General features: G+C 32.5%; 1 protein-coding gene across 4 annotated transcripts in view; it reads right to left on the bottom strand.

Moving 5' to 3' along the window:
• Positions 1-2,094: 2,094 nt before the first annotated feature.
• The window catches only part of HGF (hepatocyte growth factor), an 80,138-nt gene continuing 69,840 nt past the window's right edge, over positions 2,095-12,392 (bottom strand). For 3 of the 4 annotated variants that reach the window (XM_025929507.2, XM_025929508.2, XM_086696821.1), the window contains one exon: positions 2,095-5,920. In XM_025929507.2, coding sequence (XP_025785292.1) covers positions 5,744-5,920 — 177 coding nt within the window. In that variant the 3' untranslated portion in view covers positions 2,095-5,743. Of the gene's footprint in view, positions 5,921-9,049; positions 9,153-12,392 lie in introns of all 4 variants that reach the window. The other variant, XR_015248056.1, reaches the window with a different exon arrangement.

The raw sequence follows: 12,392 nt of genomic DNA, 5'->3' as shown, positions 1-12,392 counted from the left end.
GTCCGTGAGTTTGAGCCCCACGTCAGTTTCTGTGCTGACAGCTCAGAGCCTGGAGCCTGCTTTGGATTCTGTGTCTCCCTCTCTCTCTGCCCCTCCCCTGCTCATGCTCTGTCTCTCTCTGTCTCAAAAATAAATAAAAACATTTTTAACAACAACAACAAAAAAAGATGTTGAAGATGGATTCCCAAGGGAAATTCCATGACATTTGAAGGTTTGGGGTGTCACAGAGAAGCTTGGTGCTTGCAGGGACGGTTTGAATACAAACATGAAGTTTAAAAGGGAAGACATTTAGGGGCACCTGGCTCAGTTGGTTAAGTGCCTGACTTTGGCTCAGGTCATGATCTCACAGTTTGTGGGTTAAGCCCCACATTGGGCTCTGTGCTGACAGCTCAGAGCCTGGAGCCTGCTTTGGATTCTGTGTCTCCCTCTCTCTCTGACCCTCCCCTGCTCATGCTCTGTCTCTGTCTCAAAAAAAACATTAAAAAGAATAAATTAATTAAATTAAAAAAGGGAAGACTTTTAGGATGTGAAATATAATAATGAAAATAAAGTGATGGGTGTTCAGGAGCCAGTTTGGAATTAGATAATATGTCAGATTGATAGGGATTTTTTTTTGTTATTCTTTACCTTTTTAAAAGCATAAAATAATACATATAATCTATAATCTCACACTTCTCTTGAATTATTTCCTTTGCCCAGGATTTACCATCTTGCTTAGATGTGTTTTGGGCAATAATATATTCTTCATAGGACAGTAAACTTTGGCCAAATTACTATAAATACTCTTTTTATCTTGAAGTTATTTTAAATTTCCCTTCTCCTAAACAACACACGCAATTGAGACATTTGTAAATAAAAGCAACTAGATAGATAGACTGTGTAGAATAAGACTTTTAAGCTGAATTTTACATGAAAGGGTTGTTATTTGGTAAAACGACATAGAAAGCACTTTTAGGGTTGTGTAAATTAAGGATGGTGCCTGTGTAGAAAATAATGAAATATAACAGCAATGAAACTCCTGGACTAAAACATTGAGGAAATGCAAACCAAGGTGATTCTCTTCAGGATATTGGCAAATGGGACTAATTAAAGCATTACAGTTTATAAGAGTAAATGAATACACTATATTAAGAAACTAACAAAAATATCGTTCAAGTTTTATTTATTAGACTCTAGATATTTACCCAGCTTGCTCTTTCACTTAATTGAGGACCCTGTTCAAATACCATCTCTTAAAGAAGCTTTCCTGGACTATTCTACTTAAAAAAGCAGAGTACACATTTAGAATGGAGTGTATATATATATATATATATATATATATATATATATATTTGAATATATATATGTATTTGAAATATTAATTGATACTGCTACCAGAAATACTGCTACCAGAAATAAATGCATATATTCTACTTAGCTAATAATCGTTAAGAAGACCAGATACAATTATGGTATAATAATTATAATTCTATAATTCTAGAGAATTAGATACAGTAATCATCACTTGACACAGTATCTATGCCAGAAAATTAATAGAGCAACTTTTTTGGGAAAGAGGCAATATAAGTTGAAAAATCAATAGTGTTACAGAGCTCTTTTGGTTAGATGAATTGGTAATTTGTTCTTCCAAACTTGCTTTAAGTTTGAATTAGGCGCATCCATTGGATTCACATTTATTGTGAATTTAATGCTTGTTTTAAAGGTAGAGTACAAATTGATTATTTGAATCATTTGCAATTACTTCTGTAATATATAATGATATGATAAAGGAATTTAGGTAATCATTCATGACAACATTTTTCTTGTATTAGCAAGTTATATCATAGCACCATTCTAGCAAATATGAAAATGACTAAATAATTACATGTTACAGTGGAGGAAATCAAAATACATAGAGATGAATGGTTTACTGACAACCACTGATAATGCCATGGATACAAGTTTGGAATAAACTAATGCCTATTTGTCTTAGTTTTGGGATTTCTTACAACAGAGTATATGTAATTTCTGTCAATGAGATCATTGTTTTCTGCACTAAGCCCTAGAACAGATTCAAACATGCCCATGTGTATAATTATAATAAGAGAAGGGAAGCATTGTGATAAAATATTTTATTATTATTAAGAATAATAATATAATCATGGTTATAAAAATAGCAACTTTATTAACTACAGGAACTTTATATACAAGTCATAACCACAGTGTCCCCTTTTGGGTAAGCATCCAGCCATACCACTCAATAGGCAGCTTATCAATTTCCTATTTACACCAAGACAAACAGTTATAACATCCACAGTATTCCCTTTTCAGTTTCCTAAAGATAGAAACTTTCTGTGCAAATGGAAATGAACCTACTTAAAATTACACTGTCAAGATTTATAGGGACCAGAAAATGTTAACATTTTTCTTGTATTAGTAAATTCTTACTACAAAACTCAGTTGAACATTAAAAGATACTTTATTGTGAGAGGTATTGACACACAACTATGTCTTTTTATTCAAGTTGACTTTTTTCCAAATGAGTTTGTCTATCAATATGTAATATAATTGAAAGTAGTTATATTTGGAACCTTAATCAATTTAAAGTTTTTAGCAAGAGAGTTTATTAAAATTTCTTATCTCATGATTTCTATATTGCAATACCAGTATTTATTTCTTTAAAAAAATGAAATGAAGATATTTAGAAACAACAACAACAACAACAAAATGTCTGACAACAATTTCTTGACAGTGCTTTTTTTTTACCCCCCAAGAGAATGTTGCGGCTATAACATTCACTTTGTATAGTACCATTGGTACCAACAAGAAATATTCACAGGAATAAGTGAAATACAATTTTGCTATCACATGCCATTACTGTTATTTTTCTTGCCTTCCAGTGTCTCAAATTTCCCACAGTTTGAAACACTCAGATAGCAAGCAAGAGCCTGTTAATACTAGAAATTGATTCAATATAAACCATTTTACTGGGGACCTGCCCACAGCAAATAGGTAAAACTTATTACATATTTTACAATAAAATTAAGGAAGTATACAAAAGGATTATCACCCCTTCTGCACGGCAGAGGCATTATGACAAATATTTTAATTTTACATTACTATTCCTGGAAGACATAAGAAAATGTCCACAGTGACAACTGCACATAACCATTATTCAAACAACCCAAACAAAAATAGCATTAAAAACTTCTAATTTAAAAGCTCCCTTTGTCCATTACTCAAAATACAATGGATTTTGGATAACTTGGATTTTTCATTTTTTATCATTTATTAAGAAAAGAATGCCCAGGAAATAGTATCTTTCACCAGAGAAAAATGACATTATTATTATCCATTGTCCTACCACCTAAAATAACATGGGTCTTGTTCATCTTGCTTTTATTGTCAGTTCTGCTGACCTCCCTCTGTTACAAAGGGAACTTCCCAAAGCTGTAACTGCTTTGTGTACCATGTCTGATGTTTCATGGGTGGTATGTTTTCACCCTTTAAGTAAATGGAAAACAGTGAATTCAAAATATCTACAAAGTTAGCTTCATCTTGTATCTAGGGAATCCCTATCTCTCGTTCCATGGAAATTTGGAAGAAAAGTCGTATAAGAAATATTTTAAAATATGAGTTTTTAAAAGTATTAGAATTTCATAAATGTTTTACAAATATCGCTAATATGTGACTGAATAAAATTTTGCCAGTTCAGCAAGAAAAAACTGAAAAATAATTTTTGGACAATATACCTTTGAAATTCCTAGTGTTTGGATTAGAATGATATATCATATAAGGAAAGAAAAATACAATCAAATAAGATGGTGTGGACTGACAGCTTTTTGGAAGTCTCTTTGCTTTCCCTGTTTCTTGATACCAGCACATATCTGACCATATGTACATATACATGTACATATATATTCAAATTGTGCAATGGACACATACATATACATATATATATATATATATATATATATATATATATTGCACAATTTGGATAGGCATTTCTCGACTTGCTGTCCTACACTCTGTGGACTAAGTTTTCAAGTAAATTTAAGAGCATTTTACTCAAGATTAAACAGTGTCCTATGAAACTTTTAGAGCATGATTAGGATCTCTGGCCTTAATTGACATTATTCAAGAAAAACACATGAGAGATAATGGTGATACTGGATTGGGAGCATTCAAATAATCATTTTAAAATTTGTACGGGATGGTTTTGTGAAAATTCACAGCCTATCCTATTAGTCCTTGTGATCTCATTTCTTGAGAAATACAAGATTTTTTAGCTAATCATGTCAAATACAATAATAAACATGATAATCTGGTATTATTAGACAGAATACAAAATTCAAATGAATATTCCCCATGGCATTAGAAAGATGCCAAAGTTGTAAAATGAAATAAGACAAAATTTAGATACCTTGATAAAAATCTTTCATTCAGCAGATTTAACTCTCCTTTAAAAATATAACTGAATTCAGAGTTTAGACAAGCTAGTTTATTTCCTTTCCTATTACATTTTTCCCCTTTACTTAAATAAAGTTTTATTAGGCTAAAAGAGTTCCAGGTTAAGAAATGTATTCTGATTTTTTTCTTCAATATGTACTGTAATGCATAGTTTGATGGAAGTCTCTTTACAAATCTTTGGGGATACATGGAAATTTTCCTCTGAAATAATCTTTAAAAATTCAAAGAAGGCGAACTACAAGCCAATCACCCAGCAAGTCTTATAATTAACCTACTTAAATACATTTTAAAGACCGAAACATTTTTAAGCTTCAATTACACAATTATCTAAGACTAGTAAAAAGTATTTTAGGAAAGTAGATCTAAAAATATCTTTCATAAATAAGTGTCCCTAAATTTGAAGGAAAGAAATAATACTAATACACATATTACCCTCTTCCTTTTAAGAATTAGAAACTACACAATGACTAGGATGATAAATATGTTTAAACACCTAGATTAGGCATTACTTAACTTTGTGGGTCATGACCACACCTTAAATGCCAACCAGTAGAAATCATCTGCAGATTATTTCTAGAGAATGAGCTGGTCACTTCTGTCTTGCACCTTTCCTTAAATTTTCTACTGGTCTTTAGACATTTATAGTTTCCTCTTAAGGACAAACTATATAGGTAAGCCCTCAAAATATTTAGAGGCTACATTAGATATACCACGATTTGAACTCTAGTGCATGCACATGTGCACCCAGGTAGGATTATATGGGTACATGAATTCATAAAAAGTATGTGTACCAGTATTACAAGATACACAGTGAGGAGGAATGAATGAAATATAGTGTATTGCGTATGAAAGGTAATATAATTTAATATAGAGCTACAGTTTAAGGGCACAGGTATAAATTGTCTTTGTGAGGTTAAAATAATGTTTAACTCATGGTTTATTCATTATTAAGAAATTAATCTTGGAAAGCAGCATAGAGAGAGTAATTGAACTTTTCCATTAAATCTTTTATCATCCAGCAATTATACCTTTGCAGTTTTTAATCCATTCAAGTATCTTCAGGAGATATGTTACTACACTTGCATGTACCTTAATTCACTTCAACATTTACAAAATAACACTGACAAACGAAACGACAGAAAACACCCATAAATATTAATGAGTATCTTAACAAACATGACACTCAAGTAGTTGTCTCAGGATTGTTTTCAGTGACACTTTAATTCCATGTTCTCCGAAATCTTCATGTAAAAGGGAATTGTACTGATGCAAGCCTCAAACACAGTTACATCAGCTATGACTGTGGTATCTTATATGTTAATATAATTTTGTGTATCCATTTTGCATAATATGCTACTCGGACAAAAATGCCAGGACGATTTGGAATGGCACATCCACGACCAGGAACAATGACACCAAGGACCATTCTCATTTTATGTTGTTCACAAACAAGTGGGCCACCATAATCTCCCTAGGAAGAAGACGTGCAACAATAACAACAAAAAAGTATTATTTTACAAACAAAAATTAGTAATTCATTAATATTTTCTATATAGATTGATATCTCAAATATACACATCTACACAAAAAGAATAACTGCAGCTATGAAGACGGAAATAGTTGTTCTAGACCTTTGGTTGTATTTCTACAGAATTAGTCACGTAAAACTGAGGGAAGTACAAAAGTTCTCTATCGGGTTCTATTGTGTGTAGTATCCATTTAAGAATGACTTGTCTTATACAAAATATTCACTCATCTTTCTTTATGTTTATTTATTTTAAGAGAGAGAGCAAGCAGGGGAGGGGCAGAGAGAGAGAGGGTGAGAGAGGGAGAATCCCAAGCTTGATCCGTGCTGACAGCACAGTAGGTGAGAGGCCAAAACCAAGGGTTGGATGCTAACCGACTAGGCCCTTAGGTGCCCCTTCACTCATCTTCTAAAGTGGGTTTTGTCTTTGTTGAATGCGGACTAGTTAACACAAAGCCACTGATAGCTACTTAGAAGGTAGACTTTATATTTACTTTTCTTTTCTTCTGATGTTCAGAATATGTTTAACATAGAAAATTTAGAAAATTTAGAAAAATACAAGTACTTTTGTACCACACCTGTAATCATACAGGTTATGATTAATGCATATGATTAAATTGCATTAAATCTTCTTTTATTTCTAAAGCTTTTTGTTTTTCTTCCTTCTGTCTTGTCCCCAGAATTATTTTAACAAGTTAAATATAAATTGTAATTGATAAAATAATTTTATTTACTGTTCAGAAATTACTTTTCTTGGCATAAAGAAAGAATACTCCTGTATTTCCTGTTGGTGTTGGTAATTAAATTTATATATATATTTTTATATTTCATACTCCCCTTTGTGGAAGGTAGCCTGTGATTTCATGACCTTTCTCTCTTTCTTTTCGTCTTTTTGTGCAAATGCCTATTATATTAAAGCATAGGTGCTTACCCTGTTTTATCATCAGATGATAGAAGAAAGATGAATAGATTGATAGATTGATTTTTGTGTTATGTTTTTATAAAAATGTATATACTTATGCTTGTTATTATGTATAATCATTACAAATGTGCTGCATCATTTACATGTACCATGTAGCCTCCTACGACTGCAGTGACTGGCTTTTGGCACCTCTTGTGTGAAGAAGAGTGTTTAGGACTATCTAAAATTTCCCATAACAATGATGTGCTGAGATAAAACTAGACTACTGCAAATTTCGTTTTGAAAATACAGGTGTAAGAAAGAGAGCTATCAGCATTATATGATGGGGGAAATCAAGGTAGGGGTGAAGCTGGTGATAAAACAGCAAGGGAAATATGTTAGTCTAAGAGATTTCATATAAGCTATGCCACATGACAATAAATCTGAAGTTTTACCATTGATTACTGATACAAACTCTTCAAAGCAATTCACTTTGGAAGACTTTCACTAAATGTGATTCCATTGCTATTATACAAACATTTGGGAGATTTTCTTCAACTGTTTAGATTTCAGTGGCTTCAGGAATTATATTACCTTGTTTTAAATATAAGTCATATTAAAAAAAACATTCTAGAGGATAAATACATTTTTGAGACATGGCAGAATCAATTTAAAATTTTCTTGTCAATATGGATAAAAAATAGGGGCGCCTGGTTGGCTCAGTTGGTTAAGTGTCCGACTTTGGCCCAGGTCATGATCCTGTGCTTTGTAGGTTCGAGCCCTGTATCGAGCTCTGTGCTGACAACTTGGAGCCTGGAGCCTGCTTCAGATTCTGTGTCTCCCTCTCTCTCTGCCCCTCCCCTGCTTGCACTCTCTCTCTCTGTCTACCAAAAATAAATAAACATTTAAAAAATTGTTTAAAATATGGATAAAATACATATATGATAGTGTAATGAATAATTCAATTCAGTGATAAAGTTAGGAATCTTAGAATATATAGATGATAAATCAGATTACAGGCTGTTCCTGATAAGCAGTTGCGAAACATTTTGAGTAATGGCAGTAGGGTGGGAGAAGTGCATAGCTTCTTAAATGGTCGTGAAGATTGGATTGAGCTCAAAACTTTGTGTTTACTTAGTGTAAGTAAGTAAACAAACAAACAAACAAACAAATAAATAAACAAATCTTTCTCCTAGTAGGATTTCTATTATAATAATGGACACAGTAATACTGATTTACTGGAAAAACACCAAATTTGAAAGTGGTTATAAACACATAATCTATTACTGACAATATCATTTTAAAGCAGTTTTTAAAACTCTTCAACTGAGTAAATATTTTCTTTTCAGGAACATAATATTAAAGCAATATATATAACACATGTATGTCAATACATATTTATGCTCCATATTTAGAGTATTTTCCTACATGTCAAGAGATACTTCATTATTGATTGAACTTATCCCATGCCTTACCGCATATAGTATTCCACAACTCCATAGCTCCTAGGCTGGGAGACTATGTCCCTTATATTCAAAATACATAAACATGCCAGTCAAAGGACACAGGGTGGTGGGGCACCTGGGTGGCTTAGGGGGTTAAGCTCCTGACTCTTGGTTTTGGCTCCGGTCGTGACATCACAGTTTTGTGATATCTGTGTTCATGATCTGTGCTATGTACACTGCCGTGTGGCATATTCCTGGGATTCTCTCTCTCCCTCTCTCTATGCCCCTCCCCAATTTGCACTGTCTTGATATCTCTCAAAATACATAAATAAAATTTAAAAATATTAAAAAAACAAGACATAATGGATAAAAAAGCAAGATCCATGTATATGCTGCCTACAAGAGACTCATTCAGACCTAAAGACCTATGTAGATTGGAAGTGTAGGGATAGAAAAGCATTTATCATGCAAATAGAAGTAAAAAAAAAAAAGCTGGGTTAGCAATATTTATATCAGACAAAATAGACTTTGAAACAAAGACTGTAACAAGAGGCAAAGAAGGACACTATATAATCATAAAGGGAACAATTCAACAAGAAGATATACAATTATAAATATGTATGCACCCAACATGGAGGCCCCCTAATGCATAAAGCAACTAATAACAAACAGGAAGGGAATAATTGATAGTAATACAATGATAGTAGGGAACTTTAAGACCCCACTTACATCAATGGGTAGATCATCCAAACAGAAAATCAACAATGAAAGAGTGGCTTTGTATGACACATTGGCCAGAAGGATTTAACAGATACATTCAGAACATTCCATCCTAAAACAGCAGAATACGCATTCTTTTCACTTGCACTGCACATTGTCCAAAACAGATCACATTAAGGCAACAAGTATCAACAAATTCAAAGAGATTGAAGTTTTATCATGCATCTTTCCAACCACAATGTTATAAAACTAGAAATCAACCACAAGAAAAAATCTGAAAAGATCACAAATACATGTAGGTTAAATAACGTGCTACTAAAACAATGAATGTATCAACTAAGAAATCAAAGAGTAAATAAAAAAATACATGTAGACAAATAAAAATGAAAACACAACAATCCAAAGTCTTTGGAAGGCAGCAAAAACTGTTCTAGAAGGGAAATTTATCACAATACAAGCCTACCTCAAGAAAAAAGAAAAATCTCAAATAATCAACCTACCCATAAACCTAAAAAAAGAGCTAGAAAAAGAAAAACAAACAAAACCCAAACCCAGCAGAAGGAAGGAAATATTAAAGATTAGAGCAGAAATAAACAAAATAGAAACTAAAAAAAAAAAAAAAAAAAAAAAAAATAGAACAGATCAATGAAAGTAGTATCTTGTTTTTTTTTAAAAGATCAACAAAATTAATAAACCTTTAGACTCATCGCGGAGAAAGAGCTTAAATCAGAAATCAAAGAGGAGAAATAGAAACAGATACTACAGAAACACAAAGGATTATAAGAGAATGTTATGACAAATTACATGCCAACAAATTGGACAACCTAGAATAAATTCCTAGTAATGTATAACCTCCCAAAACTGAATCTGGAAGAAATAGAAAATTTGAACATAATAACTACAAGCAGTGAAATTAAATCAGTAATTAAAAAAAAACACTCCCAACAAACAAAAGTCCAGGACCAGACATCTTCACAGGTGAATTCTACATAAACATTTAAAGAAGAGTTAATACCTATTCTCAAACCATTCCAAAAAAATAGAAGAGGAAGGGAAGCTTCCAAATTCATTCTACGAAGAGAGCATTACCCTGATAGCAAAAGCAGATGAAGACACTGCAAAAAAGAGAACTACAGGCCGATATCTCTAATGAACATAGATGCAGAAGTCCTCAACAAAATATTAGCAAACCAAATACAACAATTAATGATTTAAAAAACCATTCACCATGACCAAGTGAGATTCATTCCTGGGATACAAGGTGGTTCAATATTTGCAAATCAAACAATGTAATACATGACATGAGCAGGAGAAAGGATAAAAACCATAAGATCATTTTAATAGATGCAGAAAAAGCATTTGACAAAGTACAACATCCGTTCATGATAAAAACCCTCAGCAAAGTAAGTTTAGAGGGAACATACCTCAACATAATAAAGGCCATCTATGAAAAACCCACAGCTAATTTCATCACCAATATGGAAAAATTGAGAGATTTTCCTCTAATTATCAGGAAGAAGACAGGGATGTCCACTTTCAACACTGTTATTTAACATACTGTTGGAAATCCTAGTCACAGAAATCAGACAACAAAAAGAAATAAAAGGCATCCAAATTGTCAAGGAAAAAGTCAAACTTTCACTATTTGCAGATGACATGATACGCTATATAGAAAACCCTAAAGACTCCACCAAAAACCTACTATAATTGATAAATAAATTCAGTAAGGCCACAGAATACAAAATCAATGTATAGAAATCTGATGCGTTTCCATACACTAATAATGAAGTAGCAGGAAAAAAGAAATTGAGAAAACAATCCCATCTACAATTGCACAAAAAGTAATGAAATAAAGTATACTTTGTTAAGTATAAACTTAACAAAGGTGGTGAAAGGCCTTTTCTTTGTAAACTATAGCACTGGTGAAAGAAATTATCAATGACACAAAGAAATGGAAGGATATTTCATGTTTATAGACTGGGAGAGCAAATATTGTTAAAATGTCCATACTATACAGAGAAATCTACAGATTTAATGCAATCCCTATCAATACACCAACAGCATTTTTCACAGAAGTAGAAAAAACAATCTAGAAAAGACCATGAATAACCAGTGTAATCTTGAAATAGAAGAACAAAACTGGAGGTATCACAATCCTAGATTTCAAGATATACTACAAAGCTGTTGTAATCAAAATAGTATGGTACTGACAAAAGATAGACTCATAGATCAATGTAACAGAACAGAGATCCCAGAAATAAACCCAACATTATATGGTCAATTAATCTGCAACAGAGGAGGAAAGAATGTGCAATAGGAAAAAGACAATCTCTTCAACAGATGGGTTGGGAGAACTGGACAGCTACATGCAAAAGAATAAAACTGGAACACTTTCTTTAACCATACGCAAAAATAAATCCAAAATGGATTAAGAAATAAATGTGAGACATGAAAGCACAAAAATCCTAGAAGAGAGCACAAGAAGTAATTTCTGTAGAATCATCCATAGCAACATTTTTCTAGATATGTGTATCCTGTGGCAAGGGAAATAAAAGCAAAAATAAATTACCGGGACTACATCAATCATCAAAATAAAAAGCTTCTGCACAGCAAAGGAAACAGTCAACAAAACTAACAGGCTACCTAATGAATGGGAGAAGATATTTGCAAATGACTTATCTGATGAAGTTGGTATCCAAAATATAGAAAGAATTTATACAAAATCAACACCCCAAAACCGAGTAATCCAATTGAAAAATGGGCAGAAGATGTGAACAGACATTTCTCCAGAATATACAGATGGCCAACAGATACATGAAATGATGCTTAACTTCACTCATCAATAGGGAAATGAAATGCAAATCAAAACCATAATGAGACATCACCTGCCAGAATGGCTAAAATCAAAAACAATAGAAATAACAAGTGTTGGCCAGGATGTGGAAAAACAAGGAACCCTCTAGCACTGTTGGTGGTGAATGCAAACTAGTGCAGCCACAGTGGAAGACAGTATGGAGGTTCCTCAAAAAATTAAAAATAGCACTACTGTATGATCCAGTAATTCTACTACTGGATATTTACCCAAGAAATATTGAAACACTAACTAAAAAAAGTATGTGCAGCCCTACATTTATTGCATCATTATTTATAATAGCTGAATTATGGAAGCGGTATTAAGGGCCCATAAACAGATGAATGGATAAAGATGTGATATATATATCTATATATATACATATACATATATACATATATACACACATATACATATATATGTATATATACATATATATACACATATACATATATACACACGTGCATACAAACACAGGAATATTAGTCATAAAAAAGAATG

The sequence above is a fragment of the Puma concolor genome, chromosome A2, assembly GCF_028749965.1.
Source record: "Puma concolor isolate L17-30 chromosome A2, mPumCon1.1.hap2, whole genome shotgun sequence".
NCBI lineage: Eukaryota > Metazoa > Chordata > Mammalia > Carnivora > Felidae > Puma > Puma concolor.
This window is presented reverse-complemented; position numbering and strand designations above follow the sequence as displayed.